This window comes from Homarus americanus, unplaced genomic scaffold (assembly GCF_018991925.1).
Source record: "Homarus americanus isolate GMGI-L3 unplaced genomic scaffold, GMGI_Hamer_2.0 scaffold45698, whole genome shotgun sequence".
Classification (NCBI taxonomy): Eukaryota; Metazoa; Arthropoda; class Malacostraca; order Decapoda; family Nephropidae; genus Homarus; species Homarus americanus.
Window position 1 is genome coordinate 1,611,140 of NW_024735554.1, and position 24,935 is coordinate 1,636,074.

The 24,935-nt window shown below is 41.3% G+C and overlaps 1 protein-coding gene across 1 annotated transcript; it reads right to left on the reverse strand.

Annotated features, from left to right (window-relative positions):
- Nucleotides 1-53: 53 nt before the first annotated feature.
- On the reverse strand, nucleotides 54-17,970 carry LOC121871367. The gene is made up of 4 exons (XM_042373585.1): nucleotides 17,845-17,970; nucleotides 8,536-10,021; nucleotides 379-638; nucleotides 54-105 (listed from the first exon to the last, which is right to left on the reverse strand). The coding sequence occupies exons 2-3, from the start codon at nucleotides 9,284-9,286 to the stop codon at nucleotides 412-414; spliced, it is 978 nt and encodes a 325-aa protein (XP_042229519.1). The 5' UTR covers nucleotides 9,287-10,021; nucleotides 17,845-17,970; the 3' UTR covers nucleotides 54-105; nucleotides 379-411.
- Between the last annotated feature and the right edge of the window lie 6,965 nt (nucleotides 17,971-24,935).

A 24,935-nucleotide genomic window follows, 5' to 3' on the forward strand; every position in this document is an offset into this window, starting at 1 on the left:
AAAATGTAGAGTCGAGAGATTCTTCTTGCATCTGTGCATTGCAACTTTTTTTGTTTATTAAGTACAACTTTTTGAAAGCGTTACCTCTTGTCTGTTTTCCATTATCTGAAAAAGAAGAATTAAATTGAGAATATTAGACAAATTTTAAAATAATCCATTAAGAATATTATAAAGTCAACACAGAGTCTGTTGTTGATGTTTTAGGGGCTAAGAGTAAGAGCACTATTAATTAACACCCTTTCTGTGCCCTTCAGAAAGATAAAAAATAAAATAATAATAATAGGAAAATAATGGATATCTTTCCATTATAACTTTATGAAACCATGCCTTATGATCATTGTTCACTGAAAAATAATACAGTAGGTATACTATACTGACCTGCCCCTTTTCCAGATTCTGTGGATACAATATTTAACAATTTCCAAGTGGTTCTACTATTCCTTTAGACCAGGGAATACATAAAGTAGAACATAAATCATGACATATCTGATTCATAGACATGAGCGATGTGCTTAAAATTATTTTCAAACAAGCAGCCATGATATTTTCAACTCCTCGAATGGATTCTGGGAAAGTCCATAAATTTCTCAAGTTTCTTATTCCATCCCAATGTTCATCTGGGCATCCGGGGATGGTTTCTGAAAAACAAAAGATGTTGGGTAAGCAATATTGTAATTTATTTAAGAAATTCTGGTCCATTAAATATTATGGATAAAAGTGCTGCAAAAATCATTCAAATACTGTGCAGTAATCTTGTCAAATACTCAAAGGATATACCGGTACTGTATATACAGCTCGAATCGTTAATTCGACCCTTTAAATCAGGATTTCGACAAAAATCTGAACCCCCCCTTTTTTTTTTTTTATTTGTAGGAATATTACCTACGCGGACCTAAAGCTAAAATGCTGGTCCACCCACTGCTGGGATAAAACACCAGCGTCTTTTTGGTTAAATGTAACATCTCCACCACTAGTGTGGGGAGGGGATGCAACTTTTAGCTTCAGACATGAAAAATATTTACCATTTACTGCCAGTAAACAATGGAAACGTAAAATATGTACCAATTAGTAATGAAAAGTTGTGCAGTTCCTTCAGCAAATGAAGCTCACCAACTTACAATAGGCTAAATTACCTTACAATGTGTTTTCAGTAGTCTATGTTGAAGTTATTAGCACAGACTAACTTATCATATCATATACGGTACCACAGTTTTCATTGATCTACCAAAAATACCGGTAGTAAAAACCTTTTCGATATTTCACACTTAATATAATACCCGGTAATCTACTTCAACCTCCTATTGTTTACAACGACGCATGACGCACCACCAGCTGTTGAGTATCAGCTAGACGGTACACGTGTTTTTTGAATAGTTTTCAGTTAAAAACTGTTGCATCACATGTATATTTTACCTTAACTGTGCCTGAATGAATATATTCTCGGAAATAAATAGTAGTTTTGCTGAAATGTGATGTATCTTAATGTAAAATAGGATAAAATACATGACGAAAACAAAAGATTTTACCTAACCTTCCAATGTTCAAGAGAAGTTACTCGTTTTTTAATAGTTTTTGGTTAAAATAGTTACAGTTGTACCCCACTTAACGCGGTCAATAGAACCCAGAGGGTCCCGCGTTAAGTGAACAACAGAACATATGGGATTAATTCCAATAGAAACCAGCCCGACCCCCAAACTCCACTTTTTGAAGACACATAACTATGTTGTAGTAAAAATAACATCTTAATTTTATGATGGTACATGCACACAATTAATACTTAAGAGAAATAGAGAAATACAGTCGCCAAGTTAATGTCCATTCAAATAATGGACTCAACTCCCTCCCCCTCTCACACTACACTGCTGGCTCTTCCCTCTGAGAAATTTTTTGGGGAAAACCACTAAATTTTAATAAATAATACCTCAAACTAAAGTTAGGATAATACAATTGACATTGCTGGATTCCTTGTAAGACCAGGAATATTTTGAATATAAATGTCATATATTTTGCACAAAAGATAACATATTTACTAGAGAAAACATTTTATCTAAAATTTGTATGTCTAATGCAAAATATATGATGTTTATATTCAAAATGATCACCAAATTATAAGAATTCCAGCAATGTAAATTATATTCTGGCCGGGTAATTTGTATGAATTTTATGAGCTAAAACAGGCAGTCAGGCAGGGTGGCGGGTGGGGCAAATCTAAAAATAGCGTCTCGAGCCGGACACTCACCGCGTATATGTGGAAAAAATCCGTGTTAAGTGAAAGTTCAGCTCTGGCGAGGCACCGCGTATATGAAAAAACGCGTTAAGTGAAACCGCGTTAGGCGGGGTAATACTGTATATTACAATGGTATTCTATTCATACTGAGCTTGATATAATGCATTCACGGAAATGTAATAATTTTGCTGAAATGAAGTACGTATTACAGTGGAAAGTGGGATAAAATCGTGACGAAAACAATTACTTTCGCTTTCTTTCGTTCAAAAGATGTTACCATAATCGCTTTTCGATTGGTTTCCAGTTAAAAAACTGTTGTATTACAATAATATTCTATCCTAATTGACTTGAATAAATACTACGATACCATATTTCTGAATATTTTCATTAAAATCCATCCAAATCATTTTCCTTGTCATCGTCTGCAGCACCAAACAGCTTCTCCCAGTCCACTCCTTGAACAGAGGGTAGAGGGTACGTGTTTTTTTAATCGTTTTCAGTTAAAAAACTGTTACACCACACGTATATTTTACCTAAACTGCGCCTGAATGAATATATTCTCGGAAATAAATAGTAGGTTTGCTGAAACGTGATGTATTTCAATGTAAAATAGGATAAAATACATGACAAAAACAAAAGACTTTACCTAAGCTTCCGATGTTCTTGAGATGTTATTCGTTTTTTTAATAGTTTTCGGTTAAAATACTGTACTGTTATATTACAATGATATTCTATTCATACTGTGCTTGTTATAATACATTCACCGAAATGTAATATTTTTGCTGAAATTACGTACGTATTACAGTGGAAAGTGGGATAAAATCGTGACGAAAACAATGACTTTGAAATATAATGCAATATTAACCCCTAAATCGGTTAATTCGGACAATCGGCTAAAACGGACACCCTTCCCCCCCATTAGTCCGAATTAACGAGGGTCGACTGTATAATACTTTTTTTTTAGTTTTATGCAGAGATGTGGAAAGTTCAGTACAGTACGTACAGTACTGTGATTTGTTACTGAAGTTAGAGTAGAAGTTATCTTAAAAATATATAATAAAATTAGTTAAGTTATAGTCAGTAGTCCCTTGTTTTTTACAGGAATTACGTATGTTCCTGATATTACCGTGAAAGAGCAAAACTGTGAATACTCTTCTCCCGATTTTCACTTACCATATAATATTCAATATTATGACCTATAACCTACCCCCTGTATGGCCCTCATTTTAAATGAGCTTTTAGATAACTATTCAGGAATACAGTCAACCCTCACATTACGCGGTCCCGCATTCTGCGGTTCACCGTTAACGCGGTGCCTTGCCAGAACCTCACATGCTCACATTACGCGGTACGTGAACCCCATTACGCGGAGAGTGTCCGGCGCGACGCTATTTTTAGATTTGCCCCACGCGCCACCCACCCGCCCGCCTGCCTGCCTCTCCCTCCTCCTCCCTCCGCTTGGGCAAGCGGCGCGGTAAGGTTGCGCAGTGTGTGTCTTTGTTGCGTTATCACTGACGTCATATGACGTATCAGACCTGTGATTGGCCATGCATCCCTACCCCCCTCTGCTGCTAGCTGTAATTGGCTTAAAGTATTATGACGTGTCCACCCGGGGGAGGGAGGAGAGACGACGCTTGACCTAGCCGCGGCAGTTTCATCCCTCCAGGCCACTCCGTGTAAACGCGCATCCATTGTTCCGTAAAATGGCTTCCGCCGGACCACCACCCCCAGAGAGAAACCTTTCCTTACCTGGACCCAGCGGCACTAAACCAAAGAAGACACGACGTTCCTTAAGCTACGAGGTGAAGTATAGCATCATCCAAGAGTTGGAGAAAGGAACAAGGCAGGTTGATTTGGCGCGCCAGCATGGCGTGAACGAATCTACGATCCGGACTATAAAGAAGGATTCAGCCAAGATAAAGGAGCACATGAAGATCACAAAGTCTACAGGTGCTTCTATGATCAAGTATTTTCACAACCAGGTGCTTCTCAAGACAGAAAAATTACTTGTGAGGTACTTGGTGCGTCAGGCGCGACGGAACATGGCGGTCGACACGCGCTCTGTTAAGGACTACGCACGTGAACTGTACATGGCAGTGGCACGAAAGATGGGAACTTCAGAGCCCAAACCCTTTAATGCTTCCTCTGGGTGGTTACAGAGGTTTAAGATCCGGAACAAGATCACCAATATAAACATTGGTGGTGAAGAAGCGAGTGCTGATCGTGCTGCGGCTCGGGAATTTCCTCCGTTTTTACGTGAGATTATGGAGGAAGGACAGTACAGTGACGACCAGGTGTTTAACATGGACGAATCTGGTCTTTTCTGGAAAAAACTACCTTCCAAGTCCTTCGTTGTGAAGAATGCCAGCAGGATTCGGGGCCGGAAAATGCAGAAGGAATGCATCACCGTCCTGTTTACCACCAATGCCTCCGGTACCTGTAAGCTCAAGTTATCGGTGATCCACACAGCCCGCAAGCCGCACGCCTACAAGAGCATGGACATGACCAAGCTAAATGTCCACTGGCTGACAGCACGTAAGGCATGGATGTTCTCTACACTGTCCCTCTCCTGGTTTGATGGCTGTTTTGTTCCCGATGTAAAGAAATTCTGTGAGCGACAGAATGTCCCATTTAATATTTTGTTGCTGCTGGACAACGCACCAGGACACTCGCCCCTACTGTTAGATCGTCACCCCAACGTAAAAGTGGTCTTCCTTCCTCCCAACACTACGTCTATATTACAGCCCATGGACCAGGAGTTGATTTGCAATGTGAAAGCTGCATTCTCAACCAAAAAATTCCAGCTCCTGAACGACTACACCAACACCAGGGAAGAGTTGCGTAACCTGAGTGACACCACCACCGATAGCAAGAGCGACGAAGATGAGGAACAACAGTTAGAACAGCAAAAAATACTCTTCAAACAATTCTGGAGAGTATTTAACATCAAGAAAGCTGTGGACATCTTGGTGGAGTCATGGGATCAGCTGTCTATTGCTACAATTCGTCACGCATGGAGACATGTGTTGCATGGAATACCAGGTGAGAGGAGGAGTCAATCTGTGACTGGTGAGGTTCAGAATGTTGCAGTAGCAGTGGACCTTGCCAGAGAAGCTGCGCAGACTGTTACAGTTCCAGGCTTCTCCGAGACCACCAACGACGACATCCTGGAGGTGATCAGAAATCCTGAAGTGACTGCCGACGAGATGTTGGAAGAAGAACACGCCAGTGAAGAGGAGGAAGAAGGTGCGGCAGTCTCCGAAGAACACAATTTAAGTCATAGTGATATTAAGGGTGCCATGGAGTGTGCAGAGAAGATGAAGTCCTTCCTTTCCCGCGACAATGACGATGACCGCTATGAAGTCTTCCATAACCGGCTGGTGCAGGCTATGGAGCCGTACATCAAGGTGTATCACGACAACATCAACGCCAGCCGTCAGCAAAGCATAACAGATTTCTTCACCCGCAACCCACCACAGCCAGCCCAAGCCAGTGATAGTGACAGTGAAGTTGACTTTGAGGGATTTGTCAGGGAAGCCCTGACAACTGTAAGTGACAGTGATGATGATTCACCTAGTAATGGTGATTCACCTGAGGGCCAGTAATCTGCCCTCTGCCTCGGAACCAGCCTCCATCCCCGTATGCCGACCCATCTCTTCTACTACCGTAAGTGTTCCACCTAATTTTTAGTTTTCTAACCTTACCTTTATTTTTCCTATGTTAACCTTTATCTTTCCTAACCTAACCTCTTCTATATTACTTGTTTTTTCATACCATCATAAAGTTAAGATAAAATTTTTACTGCAACATAGTTATGTGTCGTCAAAAAGTGGAGTTTGGGGATCGGCCTGGACTCCATTTCAATTAATCCCATATGTTATGTTATTCACTTTACGCGTTCCTCACTTTCCGCGGTACCCTCCGGGTTACATTAACCGCGTAAAGTGAGGGTTAACTGTATTTTAGCAAAAAATGGTGTGTCTGACTTAATTAGAATTACAGTCAACCCTCGCTTTACGCGGTCCCACTTTACGCATTTCCACGTTTACGCGGTACCCTGCCAAACATGGAATGCTCATTTCCGCGGTGTGTGTACCCTTTTACGCGGAGAGCGGCGCGAGCAGGGTGCGCACAAGGTCACCCAGTCATCAAAACATTACCGAGTTCTTCACCCGCCACCCACCACAGCCGGCCCAAGTCAGTGATAGTGATTATGATAGTGAGGATATGGACTTGTATGGACTTTGAGGGGTTTGACAAAGAGGCCCTGCAAGCATCTGTAGTGGATAGTGATACAATTGATACAAGTGGGGGGCCAATAATCTGCCCTCTGCCTCAGAACCAACCCCCCATCCCCGTGTGCCCAGCCATCTTTTCTACTAATTAAGTGTAAAAAAAACCTAATATTATTGATATTTCTCTTAATTATTGTGTGTGCATACCATCACAAAATTAAGAAGTTATTTTTACTACAACGTAGGTATTGTGTCTGAAAAAGTGGAGTTTGGGGGTCGGCCCGGTCTCTATTTCAATTAATCCCATATGTTATGTTGTTCACTTTACGCGTTTCTCACTTTACGCGGGCCGCCGTGGGTTCAATTGACCGTGTAAAGTGAGGGTTCACTGTACTACGTGAAACAGCACTTGATCGGTGAAGGGTAAGGGGGAGGTCAGGGACTCAGGATTATACGGTTCAGTACAGTGAGTTCTGCTATAACGCGTGTTTTGATAACGCGAATTTGCTCTAACACGATTTATGAATTAGGAACGATATTTGTATAACGCGAACGCTTGTTTGCTATAACGCGATTTTTGCTTACTATTTCTCCAATTTTGTGGTATTAACTGTGAATATGGTAAAGAAGAATATCTCCAAGAAGCGTTCTGGTGATAGAATTCCCGGTGATGATCGTAAAAGAAAGGATATAACACTTGAAGAGAAGCTCGATTTTATCAACCTCAAAATCACCCTTCTCCCCCATCAAGTTACATTCATATTTTTTCAAGGTAAAGTGTTACATTTACTGTATGATTTCATTATTAGATATGAATGTAACATTTATTTAGACTGTGCTATCCTTTGTATTAGGCTAACTACTAAATTTTTTCGATTTCGAGTAATCTGCACCTAACCCTATTTTCTCCATAAGCCCTGTTATTTCTATTACGCGATTTTCTATAACACGATATTTTACAAGAACACAATTATCGCGTTATAGCAGAACTACCTGTATTTCAAATAAATTTAATTTTATATAAAAAAGGTATTTCTACAGTATATTATTTAGAATATACGTATATACAGTACCAATAAAGGTATGAAAATATTTAAATACATAGTGGTTACTCAGTGAGCATGGCAGTTACACCCGGACCACAGGGGCTGATGACTACTGCCACAACAGTAGATATATATACCGTACAGTATTATGTGAATGATGAAAATAAACAAATAGATTTAAGAAACCATGAGTGATGATGATCTGCGCATGGTAGATGATAAATTGTCCTATGAGGAAAGAAATGATGAAATGAACATGAAAACCACTTGATAGTCCTGGTCCAGCAATCACTACCTCTGCTGTGCTGTGTTATTTGACTAAAAATAGCACTTCACATTAACCCTGTAAATGATAAATAACAGATAGATAGAGAATAATACACAACAGTATACTCTAAACTTGTAGACAGCTTCTTTCAGTTACATATATCCTTCAGTTGCTTCAAAATCATTATTGTTGCCACTGAACCACCAGGACTGATATCACACATTAAAGCAAACTGCTATATTTGGTCTCTATCATAATATAATCCAGTTTTTTTTAGATTTGGTGAACTCCTGCAAGATCTATGTTCCAGCAATGCCACTTTCAAGCTTCTCTCTCATCTTTAACTTATCTGCAACAATTATACTCATTTTCTTTTTCCCTCATTCTTTCCTTTCCTGAGACCTTAAACACTTAATATGGGTTAAAACTTATAAAAGAGGTAAATTTTTTTGGACACTTGCTCAGAATTCCTCAGTATGTGGCAAGTAAACAACAACTGACGTCATGCAGGGATTAACTGATTCACTGTAATACAGTATTGCTATTAAACTTTGAAAGAGGCTGCAGCAACTAAGGCTACTGTATACAGTTTTACCGTCAAAATTCATATTGAATTACAGGGTAATTTTTAGTATTATCATTATTTTCCTATTTATTAAAATATTAACAAAAAACATAGCGTAAAACTTATAAAAGCAAATCCAATCTACAATACCTTTCAACTAATATTTTCATTCCAACAAGTTTACGATAACTAACCTTTAATAAGACGGCGTCTGTTCCACGTTTGTGTATTAACATTATACACAAATAGAGGACTTTTTGCAAGTAATTGTTTCAGGTCCCAAATACTACGAACAAAGTTACACTGCACTTGTGAAAAAAGATATTCTGTGGTCATTATCTGTGATTTAGGCACCTGTGAGGTAATTACTTGAGCAATGCATGTCTCAACTATCACCAAGTTTTTATGCTCAGAGAATGTCAAAGACCCATTTACTATGTCCTTGCACTGTTCTGATAAAAGTGCTCTGAACCACTTTATATGATCATGCACAATATCAACATTCAAATCTGGTAAACTTTCCGATGAAAGTTGCCAGAGAGAATGGGGTTTTTTACTTAAATTTTCACTGCCAGAATTGTTCAGTAATTTAATATTTTTTGAAGAGGATGGCATTTGTGTTTCCTGCTCCTGGCACTGTAAAGTTTTGTTCTGTGTAACATTTGGAAACTGTAAGGACGAAGGAATTTTTTCAGAAACGAAAAAGTTTTGGGAATCTGTCTCTTGTAGTTGATAATCTGCGCTAGGATATAATGGGCCGGGTTGTCCTCCCAATGAACTTGACTCTGAGTTTCTGACTTTCTCTTCCACACATAACGCTGTCCTTGTATTCTGTGAGCAAGATGTTTTTCTATTACCAATTAGTTGTAATACTGGGATAGCATCAAGTATTATAATCGGCGACGGTTTTGCACCCTGACACTCTGATACTGTCATTTCATCCATTTCTAGGTCTGTACTGTACTTAAGAAAACCTGCTTCTCCTGTGACTCATGTGGTACTATACAAGGCCAATTTTTCTTACAGTACAGTATATATTTCTTTAAAGTCCATTCATGTACTGTTCTCTAGTAGAGGGACAGCCTCCACTGTAACATGGGTAATATATAGTTGATGAAGTCTTTGCACTGACTACAACACACACTTTCATCTGACCCTGTAATCTATTTTCCATTTCCTTATTATAAGCTTGATAGCACCTATGTTGGTATGATCACTTCTATTACTACAGTACTGTACACTATAAGCAAGTTGAGTATACAGTAGTTAGGAACATGTACTGTATCTGGCATACTGTATGACCAATCCTTCCACAAGATTTTAATGCCTAGAATATTTCTTTGATTTCTGGTCGAGATATGTAACACTGAATTCCTTCTTTTCTCTCAAAATATACCGTACTGTATACATGAATCTGATTTCAGCCAAGCAACACAGACGAATTTTATATTATAAAAGTTCTTGTATCTGTGACACATCTGAACACAAGAAACTGGTTCCTGTTACATTATCAATACAGTAACGGGCTCTGACAGAAAAATTGGCCATATTTAGTAATTCACAAGTAAAAGTATTTCTTAGATTTTGCAATTGTCTCCTTCAGCTGCACATACACTTTGCTGTAAGTGCTTCTATGTTGATAAAATTCAGGATATGACCCATAAACCTCTGCATTGGCACCTGGAAAACAAAGAAAAGAAAGTTATTTAAATAATATATGAACAAAAGTGCTTCATAATTACAAGACAAGAATCACTCTGAAAATATTCACTTACAGTACGTATATTAATACAGTTAAGTCTGGATTTATGCGGTTTTGGTTTACTCGTTTCGTCATTTACACGGTGTCTTGCCAGAATTGAGATGCTTTAATTATGCGGTAAATTTGGTCATTTACGCGGATGTAATGGCCCCTGTCTCATCAACAGAAAGCTTTATATAAATGGGTCAAATACATCTGATTTATATTCAGATTCACCCCCTGTACTTTTCCACTACCTATGAGTAAGACATGAACTGATCACGTGAAGGGTAACTTTCCCAAGAGGGAGAAGCCCATATGTCAGCATCTATGTAAGCGCGCACCAGTGCTCGCTCTTAGCCAGTCACTCACATCAACTAATATCGAACGGACGTTGATCCACGTTTATATTACATAAACGCCGTCCTTTCTCATTCACTCATAAATAGTGGAACTTACGGTTGATATACACTCAGGAATTATAAACATAATACTTTTATAATAAAACAAGAAACTTCAATTGGGTTTCGTTACTAAAAGCCCAATATATATTATATGTGTACCAACCTGGTTAACTGGGGAATTAACCAGCGTAACATATAAGGTGGCAGCTCGTGTGGGTACGGAAGCTTTAAGGCAGTATACATACCATGACGCCAGTTTTTTGTGAAAACAAGAAAACAAAAAACAGTGACGTGTTACATAATCCGAGTGTTAAAATTGTATCCAGTATCGTGACGATAATTAGTGAGTGCTCCTCATCTCTGACACCCTCAAGAAGTGCAGAATTATTATTATATACAACCTGTTTGGTGAAGAGACCTTCGCCTCAAACTTATCACCTCAACACCCCCATCCCCCCAACCCCTCGCTGGGTGGCGTAGGTGGCACGGTCAGGCCCCCCCAGTCAGGCTTTTAGGCTAACAGTTTTTATCTTATATAATATCTCAGACTAAAGTTAGGAGATTATAATTTGCATTGCTGGAATCCTTGCAAGACAGCCAATAATTTGAATAAAAACGTCATATATTTTGCTCAAGAGATAAAAATTGTTGTACATTAGTGTACAGTACTGTAGTACATTTTATAAAAAAGTTTTTCAACTGTATTTTTGGGTAGATTTACATAGATTTCTTCATTTATTTTCATCCATTTACATGCACACACCATACTAAAAGAAACGTAATAGAAATAAATGACGTTAGTGCAAAGCTGGAGTGCACATACTAATTTGATTACGGTACTAAAATTGTTTTGTCGAGTGCAAATTATAGCATGTTTATATTCAAATTAATCAGTATGTTACAAGAATCCCAGCTATGTTAATTATATTCACCCAGGTCATTTCACTGGCTTTTTATAAGAGAGAAGCTTAGTCACCTAAGAACTGATAAATATACATGCGTTAGACCTAGGCCTGTGCCAACTGTCAAACGTACTACTTCCCCTCCCCCCACGCCCCCTCTCTCGCTCCCACCCTCTCTCTCCCCCATCTGCTTGGCGTTGCTGGGATCCTTGTAAAACAGTGAATAATTTTAATATAAACGTCATGTATTTTGCACAAGAGATAAAAATTAATCACCTGTATCACATTACAGTAGTGATTTAAGAGTAAAAGTGTATATGTACGTATATAGTATTCCACATATACGTAAGTATAAATATAAAGTTCATGTGATGATCGGACAACGTCCACTTCGGTTAACGTCACGTTTCCAAGAACGTATCTAGGACGTTAACCGGCACATGACTGTAATCCCATAAGTTCTGTTATTTCATTTACACGTTTCTCGTTTTACGGGGTACTCCGCGGGTTCAATTGACCACGTAAATGAAGACCCAACTGTATTCTATTCTTATTCTCACTACAGTACAGGTAGTCCCCGACTTACAACTGCCTCAACTTATGTCCATCGGTACTTACGACCTGCTCTGACCTTACTACCGTCGGGACATACGACCGCCGCAGTCTTGACCAAAATTAATTTTTTATTTTTTCAAATGACGCGCGCATTTTCTATACCGAAACGTTTCCAGTTAATGTACGGTAGTCTCCATGTATGATTAGAAAATTATGGGGGCCCCATGTGCATTCAGCTGACTACATTAAAGGTAAGTGCTCAGTCACATTGTATCCATTCCTCATTAATTATTACTTTTAGGGTACTGTATTTCCTTGCAGATTTTTTATTTATTCATTTATTTTTGTTTAATTTTTAAAAATTTAATTTTTTTATTTATTTTTTATATTTTTTTAATTTTATTTTTTATCTATGTCGGACTTACGACCTGGATTTGGGTCCCTAACCCCGTCGTAATTCGGGGAGCACCTGTATATAAGAAAACCATTCTCGTTTATATAAATATGGTCCCTTAAGGTAATGTGTCCAATTTATATTGTAATTTTCCAATGTGTTACACTCTTAAAATACAATAGTTACGTACTAATTTACAGTAGTTTGGTAGGTTTTAAGTTTGAGAACCATTTTATTTTTTAGGTATAATATTGGGTTTTTCGCGTCAGTGGGGAACCATAACCTATTTTCTCACATGATATGTTATTCAATATACAATTATTTACTTAATGAATGGTTTCCAAGGAACTTACTCCATTGACATAGCAAGGGCTACCTATAATATGTGATGAAAATACTAAGAATTATCAACTAAGGTTATGAGGAGGAACCTGGGATCATAATGAGTACTGTAAATATTTACTACCTGCCTTCACTGTAGGCACCACTGAATTAATTAGTGTCATTATATTCACATCTGTGAGTCATTTTGTAACATTATGAATACAGTACAGACAATCCTCACAATACATATTGCAACTGTACTTACTTTCACATATCCTGTACAATATTCGACAATTTTTTTAACATTTGGATAACATATTATCCTGAAAGTGCCCACCGAGCCGTAATTAATTTTTTAAAACCAAATACCCAGCTACTCCTCGACTTACGACATACTCGACCTACGACCGCCTCAGTTGGTACGACCACCCGCACATACGACTGCCTCAGTCGGTACGACCACCCGCACACACGACCGCCTCAGTCGGTACGACCACCCGCACATACGACCGCTGCAGTCGATACCAAAACTTTTTCAAATGACGCGCGTATTTTCTAGACCGAAGCGTTTCCGTCCCGTACGAGAGCGTCGTGTGGGCTGGGTCGCCTCGTGGCTACAGCATCCACGCCGTAGAGCGCTTAGTAATTAGATGATCTCATCAAAGTCAGTAAAGATGTAGACAGTCATCTTGCCAGGCACCATGAAGTTTTCCTCAAGTTTTCTAAATGTGAATTTTTAGAATCAAGAATACAATTATTCCTTGGTCATTTCATCTTTTATAACAGATAGGCATCCATTAGGTATTCTTTTTTACTATGCGGTTAGATTACTTCTCATAGAACAGGGGTTCCCAATCTGTGGGTTGCGACCCCTTGGGGGGTCGCGGAGGGTTGGCTCGGGGGTTGAGAAACCTTGGGAGAACTTGGCAGCTTTGGGAGAACTTAGTACATCAGCAGGAATATTACTAAAACTTTCATTTCGCTGATACGCCAGTAACCTAGAACACACAACATAATGTTGTGCCGGTGGAGTAGGCACAAAATTAATGAATTAATGATTGTTTTCTCTTTCTTCCCCTTTCCATCTCAGAAATTTTTGTAAAACTGAAATAGCTGACGGCAAGGGGGTGGCGAGTGTTTCGGGGTTTTGAGAAAAGAGTCGCGAGTACAAAAAGGTTGGGAACCACTGTCATAGAACTCGATGGGTGGTGGCCGAGCAATGTATTAGCCCCTGTAAAACAGACATTAATACTTGTATAAATGTGGGTTACATACATTAGGTTTACATAATTACATCACCCTTAATAACCAGCCTATGAGCCGTGAGTAGTCACCAACTGGACATGTGACAGTGAGTTTCCAATGAGCGCTCACACCTTGACTGTAGAGTCATCAATTAAGTAGCCGGCTTCTAGCCAGTCTGTCTCCTGTGTTTCACCCAAGCAAGACGTGTGTTCAACGAAGCTCGTTACACATAAGCTTTGTCCCTTATTAACATTCACAGCTCATAGCATTAATTACGGTGATACCCTAGTTATTGTGCAATAGTTTATTTTCTTGATTAATGGAGAAAAGACCATTTGGGTTTGAAACTTAACCCATAAACAGTTATGAATGTCACTTCCAGTGCACCTTTAATACTGACTCTACAGACTCTTCATCAGAGATTACAACAGGTAAACACAACCATAACCCAACCTATCCTAATTTAAGCAAAACCTAACAAACCTAACCAAACTTAAGCAAAACCTAACCTAATCTAACTTAACCAAAACCTTACCGAACCACTGATGTCCATCTTCTCGATAAGTACAAGGATTTTCACTCTAGACAATCTACAGATGGGTGAAAAACAATGTGTTCTCGGAAAAGTGATTGTAGCCAAATTACTCTTCCACAAATTGTGAATAAGTTCAAATGGAAGAGGAGAGCACCGGATGCACAAGTTGGCCATGTCGAGAATGAAATAAAATTTTTATTTCATAATCTTATTCTTCCCCGGGCCATATCAATAACTGTTTGGTCAAAGACAATGGAATCAAAGCTATGAGGCTTTGTGATTGGTCCTTTTAGGCCCACCAGAAGTCTCTGATGGTAAGATTTTAATTCCCAGGAAAACTGCTCGATGTCTCTCATGGTCACAATCTCAGAGAGTTTGTACAAATAACATAAACCCTGATGGCCGCATGATATTTAACGCGAATTTCCTTCATAAATTTATCATCTCGGTTATTAACCATTTGCAATGGCAGCGGTACAGTATGAAAAGAAGTTGTTGCAATTGATGAGATATAACTTCTGGTGAACCCAAAATTGCTCCAATCTAATTGGAAGTGAAACTGCAATAATACTGGTTACGTTGGGGAATGGTTAGGTTTGATTAGTTTCCTATTAGCTCCATTTTTCTTTCCCCCCCACCCAAAACCTCCAAATTCCCACAGGTCCTCCAAGATTGTTGGAGGGGGCCAGGGGTGATAACCCAAAAATGATTCATTTATGACAGAAATGAAGGTCAAATTTGAATGAACCACAACAAATACCATGAGAAAAACCTAGATTTCTGGTCAAAAACCAATTGATAGTGAAACTGCAATTTTACCCTCTAACGGTCTAACCTAACCTAAACCTTACTTAACCAAAACCTAGCGTAACTTGACTAATATCTAACCTAACCAAATCTAACCAAAGCCTAACCCAGATGTCTCAGATGGTAAAATTTTAAGGTACCGGTAATTATTGATGACTAACCCGTCGCCAATCAGAGCGTACTCACAGTAAAAGAGCGTAGTAGGAACTTAGCCAGTCACGGCAAAATATCCACTGCCTTAAGACAAATTGTTGAACAGCTTTTTATATATACGGGTATATATATGATAAATGTTTACTTAAGTGCTGCGAGCTATTTTGCCAGGAATTTTTTTTTCTTGCATGAATTTTGATTTTGCTGCTTTTTTATTGGAGATAGTTTTTTTTCTGGGGAAAAACAAAAAATATTAATGTTTTCCTTATTTAACCTAACCTAACATAACCTGATCTAACCCCCTGGTGGGGGGGGGGGTTGCCCCCCTCAACCTCCCCCACCCCCAATTGGTTATATAATGTTGCCAGTATTCAACTTATCCTTATTTAACCTAACGTAACATATTCCCCTATTGGGGAAACGCTATTTTTTCAGAGTTGAGTCATGTATTATATATCATGGTAATGTGATTCAGACGACCCAAGCACTACACACTCCCCCATGGCTCGCCGACGGTATTATAGTATACTGTTCATTATAAAAAAGAAACACTTCCCCAACAGAGAACACAGCCAATAGCAATTAACAACAAAAATTATGGTGGAAAAGCTGTGTGTTCTTGCTAGAATCGTTGGCAGCGTTAATCTACAAGTTTATCAAGTTATACAGTTCAGCATGAATATAGACAATGGCCTTTTTATATTAATGCACCGTTCTATCTCTTGGTGTTAGAAATGTTTTGCCGACTGTTTAGACAATTCTAAGACATTTTTCTTCTATGATATTTTGTTGGAAATTAAGAATAACCAAGATGTTATTTTCCCAATATTATTATCATTTGGTTGTCACAAGTCGCCCCATTCCTTGTTTACGTCGGGCGGAGAAGCTCTTCCCCCTTCAGTTCCTGCTCCCGTGTTTGTTTGTTCGCTTCTTCTTCGTCTACAGTGTATGTGTGCAGGTAGTGTGGGAGTTCTTATTGGTTAGTGGAAGCAGAGGGTGAGGGTAACTTTATTATTGGGTAGGGCAGGGGGAGGGAAGACATTATTGGGTAAGAGCTCTTTGTGTTAGCCAATGAGCAATGCGTGGGTGTGTCGGGAGGGAAATTTTGAATTTCAGCATCAGATATGGCTGAACAGTTGGAAGAGCCGTGCGGACATTATCAACACGATTATTTTACATCTATTGCCGAGTCCCACCAGAAAAATACCGAGACCATTCCATTTTTTATAAAACGTGGTGCATTACCCAACGCGAGTTGTCCGAACTGTAGACGGCCCAGATGAACCTGATTCTTCTTCAGATTATGGTAAGATGTGGGAGCATCAACATGAGGGGTCCAAGGGGGCTCTGATTTGATTAGGTTAGGTTCGGAAAGGATTGGTTGGTTTCTGGTGATTTTCTGTTTTTTGTTTTTTTTTCAGAAAAACTGGGGTAGGTTAAGTTAGGTATTATTTCTTTCGGTATTAGAAATGTTTCACCTATGGCTTTTTATGACTTTTGAAGGATTTTGGCCTTGTTCTCCAATGAAAATCACCTGTTTCTGTTATTTCCCCCCAGCCCAAAACTCCCACTTCCTAACATCTTCCCTTATGATTGTTGGGGGGGGGGTCTAAAAAACCGAGGCTAAATTTGCACTTCCACCTTCCCATCTGTTAAAAGTCAAAAATATATTTTTCTAGTGTATGTGTGTGTGTTTAGACCGAATATGACCTTCATTTCCTTCAGAAATTGACCATTTTTTTAAAGATTTTTTTCGTGGGACGTTTTTAAAAAAAAATTAATGGCTAAGCGAATAAAAAAATACACAAAAACACTAAAAAAAACAAAAAAATAACCTAAGGTAAGAAATAGGTGATTCCATCATATGGTGAGAGTTAGTTAGGTTAGGTTAGGTTTTTGGGCTCGCCTTTAGAATCGTCACCTCAGAATGTCCACCTGAAGAATCGTCACCCCAGGATATCCCACCTGAAGAATTGTCACCCTGCCAAACTCTGGGGTAACAATTCTTCAGGTGATCCAATTTTTGCTTTCCTAGTGTGTTTTTTTTTATTCACTTAGCCATTATTTTTTTTTTTGAAAAACGTCTCACGAAAAAAAAAATCGATAAATAAAAAAACGGTCAATTTCCGACGGAATTGAAGGTCATATTCGGTCTAAACACACAAATACACTATAAAAAAATTATTTTTTACTTTCTTACAGATGGAGAGGTGGAAGTGCAAATGTACCAAAACGAGTGCCTTGAGCTAGACAACGCATGTATAAGGTGTAGTACAGTAGGCCGTGGGAGTGAAGGTTTACAATGACAAGGAGTAGGGTAGTTTGACCGAGCCACAAAACTGTTAGCTGCTTATTTCCTGGATGACCCTTTGTCACATGCCACCTCTAGTCTGTGGCCATTGGATAAGTAGGGTAAAAACTAAGAAACGTTTTAAGATCTTACCACTGCTGCTCTGAGATAGTTAGACCACCGTCCCTGAGCATTTGTTTTGGTTATCACACAGTACCTCAGTATAGGAGAATAGTTTGATGCTCCACTGATTCACCGCCACTCTTGACGCGCCACCTATGACGCTTCATCATCATAGAAAACAGTTCCGTATTACTTGGCTAACTACAGTATTTAAAATGTTTTTTAATGTCTGTGGCATCATAAAAAGAGGAGCACTATTTAAAGTAAAATACACATATTTTGAAGCGTTCGTGTACTGTATGTAGTGGTTTTTTCGAAAGAACTTTTATTATTTATTCAAAACCGCTTAATCTTTTCAATTATAAATTACTATACTTTATCCTCTTTGCCACAAATTGGCAACATACTGTGGGGTACTGTAGTTTGGTTCACATGTAGTGGAATTCTCCTCTACAAACGCTGTTTGTCGCTGCCTAGCCGACCCCACCAATTCCCCAGTGTATGCCTCGTGGTCTAGGTCAACCAGCGCCGCCTTACACCACGGAGCGGGGGTCAACTGCTATGCCACGCCTACCCCCGCTATTTAAGACCTGACCTCGTGGTGATCTGCCTCTTTCTCTACCTACAAACGCAGCCAGCAACACCTCCTCTGCCGCTGCCTGGCGGCCCTCGCTCCTCCGCCTGCCTGGCGGTCCTCTCTCCCGCTGGCGAGCATGGCGACCCACAAGCTGTCCTTCGCTGAGCGTCCTCACCAACCAGCTCTCTCTACATCACGCTTGTAACCATGCTGCCTTCCCAGCACCAAGCTGCATTGTACATCCAATACAACATGTATATAGAGAGCACATTGTGAGTTTTCTTTCTCCATCCCATCCTGAGTGTGAACCAAACATCTTGAACCCCACACACACTCAGGATGGGATGGAGAAAGGAGACTCACAATGTGCTCTCTATATACATGTTGTATTGGATGTACAATGCAGCTTGGTGCTGGGAAGGCAGCATGGTTACAAGCGTTGAGTAGAGAGAGCTGGTTGGTGAGGGTGCTCAGAGGAGGACAGCTTGTAGGTCGCCGGCGGGAGCGAGGGCCGCCAGGCAGCGGCAGAGGAGGAGGTGTTGTCATGATCGTGATGACGGCTAACCTGAAAACCTTAAGGATTCATATTACGCTCAAACGTCCACAAAACCTTCCGAGTCCCCCAGTGGAAACGTCCCCCGTTTTCTCTGTTTCCTTGATGACGTCATCGATAGGCCGTCTTTGTCTAAAGGGAACTTTGAATATAATCCGCGGATTTCGTAGCAAGACACTGTATGTTGGGACCTGTTGCCATCCAACCCTTTGTAATCAATTTAATTTTGCTTTTGATAGCTCAGTCAGAGCATTGTTAGTGAGGATAATAGTAGGGAATGAAACCGAGTTCATAGTCTCAGTTTCAACGTCAGAGTGTACAGTAAATTAATTCATCGAAATAGAAGTAGGTGGACTCCCTGACCTATTCTGAGTGAGGGCCCCGCGGGCATTTCAACGGTTAGTAAGTGCTCGCCCCTTCACCCATACAGGTCCCTAACGCAGCCTAGGCCGTGTCTGTAGCGTGGATGTTGTATCCACTAGTCTGGAGAGATGTCCGAGGTCCAGTAGGATCAGTTATCTTCGTGAGACCCGACCGTCAAAAACTTCAGTCCTACCTATGGGCCCCATAGCTGGCCCGTCTGACCCTAACGCTCGGCCTGCGAGGTGACCCCGGATCACCAAGCCACACACAACTACCAGCCCCCATCATTGGTGGATGAGTGTCTAGCTCAGTAGGTGCTATTTGTGTGGTGGTGTTATTCCACTGGGATCTTCAGAGTTCGTTAGAAAGTACCCATGGTGGCAGGACACCATGGCGGTTACTTGAGTATCACTCCTGACGACCGAGTGTTGTAGTGGTAGTTGCCCCTGGTCTTAATGGTGCTGCTAAGTTACTATAAGAGTTATGTGTTATTGAGTATGTCCACCCAGTAGTGGTGTGCGTATTTTGAGCCTGAGGGCATAGTACCAGGTTTCGTCTGTTGGTACATATATTCTTTCTCCTACCTCCATTTTAATGTTTAAATAAATATTGTATTTGTATATTGTGTCTATTATTTATCTACAGTATCTACCGTTATTTCTTCCCTAGTACTTGATACTATCATTACATATACTCATGAGCCTCCTCTCGTCACGCTACCAATGGTTGTAAGTATTAAAGTAAAAATTGTTATAAGAGGCACAGGCCCTTATACTCTGATTACTTTTCCTTTTCATTTATCTTCTTCACCAAAAGATCGGCTCGTTAGCCGCCCGGGCGATCGGTCACGTCTCTGTCATGCACTGTTGGGAAGTACTGGGCATGCACCGGCTCCTGAATGTACCTGAACCCGCTCCAGTGTTGGTCAAGTCTGGTCTTGAAACAGCTCACACTCGGTGCCGTCACAACACTCTCTGGCAGATTGTTCCAAGAGTTTACAACTCTCACTCCGAAAAAGTTTGCCCTCACGGTTTTCTGGACTTGCGGCTTCTTCAATCTTGAGCTGTGACCCCTTGTGGGGCGAGCGTCCGCCAGCTCCAATTAAGGACACTCGACTGAGTAGTGCCCCCTGAGATGCTTGTACACCTCAGCCGTTGTCGCTGACTAGCCGACCCTCGAATTCCCCAGCCTGCGCCTCATGGTCAAGGTCGGTAACCAGCGCCGCCTAACATAGCGGAGGTCAACTATCAACCCACGCATACCCCCGCTATTTAAGACCTCACCCCGCCGTGACCTACCTCTTTCTACCTACAGCCACCAGCAAGCAACACCTCCCCCGCTCCTGCCTGGTGGCCCTCGCTCCCGCCGGCGACTATGCCGCCCTACAAGCGGCGTGTTCTCCTCTGAGCACCCTCACCAATCCGCTCTCTCTACATCACCCTTGGACTCACGCTGCCACCCCCCAGCACCAAGCTGCATTGTACATCCAATACAATAGGTATACAGAGAGCACATTGTGAGTTTCCTTTCTCCATCCCATCCTGAGTGTGAACCAATATCTCATAACCCCACAGGGGTTTCCAAATTAATGAGAACTTCTCATTGAGAAGTCTGGCAAGCGTAGTGAGCCCTTTCAGCTGGGGGGTCCGGGGAGGCACTGTCAGCCCCCGGAAAAATTTTTGAAATCTGACCAATATTTGACGCCATTTGCACTGAATCTTAGGAAACAATCTGAGGTTGAAGGTGGTGTAATTTAACATTCCTAATCTTTGTATATAGACTTATATTACAGGATAATAGAAGTCATAAATTTTTTTTTAAATATTTTATTTACACAATTTTAAAATACATGAATTTACTGCACTAAATATAGAGTATATAATATGGTTATTACTGTATTGAATGTGTAACAATCATTAAGCATTTTAATACTTGTATATAATGACTAACTAACACTGAACACTAACAGAGCTCATAAAATTTGCTTAACAGTTTTTGAGCACCCGTAAAATACATTGCCTTTATTTTTCTGCAAGTACATTGGCAAATTTCATCTTCCTGGGATTTCTCTGTGCAAATGTGTCAATTACTTGGTTTATATACCCAGCATGCTCAATTTCCAACGCCGTATTATCGTACGATACAGTTATTTGAAGCACATTGCGTAATCATCAAATATGTGAAAGTGGATGGAAAAATAATTTATAAATATGTAAAATCTATAGAAAATGTACAATGTGGATGAGAATATGAAAAAACAAACATTAAATCTCAATATTTCACACTGTCTGGCAGTGCTGTATATTAAGTGCATTCAGGTGCATGGGAATGGCAGAGGTGGTGGACGTTACCGTGGCGTGGGGTGAGGTCAGGTAAGCTGACCCAACCTTCGTGTTACTAAGGTGTCGCCAGGTCAGGTATGGGTTGGCCGCACCATGCAGTACCTGGAGGGGGGGTTTCCGGGCAACCAGGAAAGCCCCCTGATGCGCCACTGTGACGGGTAATGTCAGACAGTCAGAGCAATAATAATGGCTTGTTTAACAGAAGGATACAGACCAAACACTCTGTTTAAGCAAATTCTCAAGTCAATCACAAGTACACATGACGATTTCGTACCATTTATCACCACGCACCAATTGCCGTCATGCAGAAAGTCTCTGATCCACGCTAAGACACTTCCCTGAATCCTGTAATCTTCCAGTTTAATTCTCAGCCTTTCATGGGGCACACTGTCGAAAGACTTGGCAAAAATCTAGGTATACTGTATATTGTCAATAATTCTGCCTCGTTCTAGAATTTGAGTCCAAACATCTAGTACCTTAAGTAATTGTGTTAAGCAGGTTTTCCCGGCATAAAACTATGTTGGGATTCCTTTACAAGGTTGTTTTGTCGCAGATGTTCATCAAGGCATCTCTTATGATGCACTCTAGTACTTTGCACACTATGCTGGTCAGGCTCACTGGTCTAATTATTAGTGGTGATGAAAGCCCTTCTTGAATATAGGACTCACATAAGCCATCTTCCAGTCGTCGAGGACCTTTTGCTCCTCCAGGCATTTGCAGAACAGGATCTTTAGGGGCTCAGCAAGCTAGTTACACAGTTCTCTTAACACTCTGGGCAGGCACTCTTGTGAATCCTTAGCTTTGACAGTTTATTTCTCATAACCTCGTCCGAGAACACAATGTGGGTCAGCTCTGTGTCAAGCCGTTTTCCTCAAACGCAGGAAGATTGTTCACATCCTCTCTTGTGAACACTGATGAAAAAAAGATTGTTCAACGCCTTTGCCTCAGGTCCAATATGCCTATTTCTGTTATTAATTTCAACTTTGTATAGCGGTAAAAAAGCCTTTGGGTTTTGCGAGATTGTGAAATGGAGTACCATCGTTCGATATGTTTTCCCATGTGTTGAGGTGTGAGCTTGTCTGGGGCAGTGCCCGGTTGCTAGTCACCAGCTGACGCTGTAAGAGTAAAGTCTGCAAAGAACGTGGTCTAATATTCAAACCTCTCACATGGCGCAGTGAGTAGGATGCCGGGGCCCGACACGTCATAACAGCCCTGACGATAAAGCTAACATGGCCCCTACACGTCCACGATTCTTGACGCCCTCAAGGGGACGCAAGGGCATCTCTACACTGGCGGGAACACCAGGCGTGTCCAGCAGCAAACCATGGGTGCATTAATGGCTCAGATGGTGTCTTTAACTACTGGTGGTGGTCATGCTTCTATGCCGGTCATGAAGCCCTCAGCAGCGGTCACTCCAGAGAAGTGTGAGGCAGAAAAGCCAGCAGCAGCGTTTAGGACATGGAGGCAGTCCATGGAGTCGTGGTGCTGTTGAACGGATGGTCACAACTGGTGTCCACACTCCACATTCGCCTGCACTCCAAAGGGTGACTGACTCGAGATATCCCAGCGGTCAGTGGGAGCAGCTCTCACCCAAGGAGGCCCTGGACGCCATCAGTGGGGTGGTTCTTCAATCGTCAAACCAAGCTGTGAAGTGGAACGAGTTTTTCAACAGCAAACAAGTTGAAGAGGAGCCCATGAAACGGTATTTTCAACGATGCTTCGCAGAGGCAGTGGAGTGTGAATTTAAATGTCCCACCTGTGATAACGATCTCTCTGAGTACATGCTATTACGTAAAGTTATGGTGGGCCTGAATAACCCAGTGTTGAAAAGGGAAATTTTCCAGGGTTACTCGGGTTATAATAGTGTTGAAGTGCTTAGATTCTAAGCACTTCAACACTAAGCCTTAGAAATAAGTGTACATTGTTTGAGGCAGCAGTGAGAGATGCTGGTGTATTGTGTCGTACGTCTGTCCAGGCAGTGACGGGAACAGCCACGGAGGCAGCGGCGGTTGGTGATGACGTCACGGGTGAGTCTGAGGTAGCTGCCGCCCGACCTAGACACCCCAGTCGCGCGCACTGTGGCATGACACATGCCTCTGGTAAAAGTAACTGTCCTGCAAGTGGGGCCACATGTCGCAATTGCTCTAAGCTTGGTCACTTCAAAAGGTGTTGTAGGAGTAAGTCAGTCCTAAGTGCTTTTGTGGATGTGTCAGGTGCTGTAACAGTGGCAACAGCCCAGCTATCCCGCCACCCCAGGTTACAAGTGTTCGTGACCCAGGCTGGGGGCAATTCCCCCGCCGCCCCTGTGCTGGCTGTGGCTGACACGGGTGCTATGGTGTGTGTGGCAGGGCCATCCCTGCTCCTGGACATCGGTTTGTGTCCGGGGCAAATTCGGGTCCGCAATGGCCTGAGGGACGTGGCAAACAAACAGCTCAAGTGTCTGGGGTCCGCCCCCTGCTGCCTCAGTGTGGGCGAGGGGTCCACCGTCCAGGAGGTCTACAATGTGCAGACAGCCAAGGCCCTCTACCTGTCATTGGAGGCCTGCAAGTGCTTCAACTTGGTGCCTGTCGACTTCCCGCTCCATAGGCATGCTGTGGCTGCAGCTCGTTAGCCACTTGAGCGGTCGGTCATGTCTCTGTTACACACTGTTGGCAAGTACTGGCTCCATAATGTATCTGCATTTGCTCCAGTGTTGGTCAAGTCTGGTCTTGAAAGAGCTCACAACACTCTCTGGCAGTTTTCACTCCCAAAAAAGTTTACCTTCACAATTTTATGGACCTTCAACTTTGAGCTGTGACCCCTTGTGGGCCGGGCATCCACCAGCTCCAGGTATGGAAATTCAACCGAGTAGTACCCTCTGAAATGTTTATAAATTTCAATTTGGTCACCTTTTATCAGTCTATAGAATAAGCTAGGCAGTGAGAGGCAGGAGTTCTGTCTCTCTGGGTAACTGAGGTGCTGTAGTGCAGGCACCTGTCTAGTGGTCCTCTCGATGGGGAAGCTCCTCGGTCTTGATTCACCTTTTCACAATAGCCCGAGAACTTCAGTTTGTTGACAACATACATACCCAGATCCTTTTCACATTTGGTCTCTGGTAACAAGGTTGCATCGTCCCATTGGGACATGTGAAGTGCCTCCTTATTGTTGGTACGACCTTGGTGCATCCTCTTACACTTCATGACGTTGAATCTTACACAGCCATTTCTTCGACCACTCTTGAAGCTGCCAGAGGTCATTCTGTAGCTTGTCAAAGTCTGTTTGATTCTTAATTTCCCTAAATAACTTG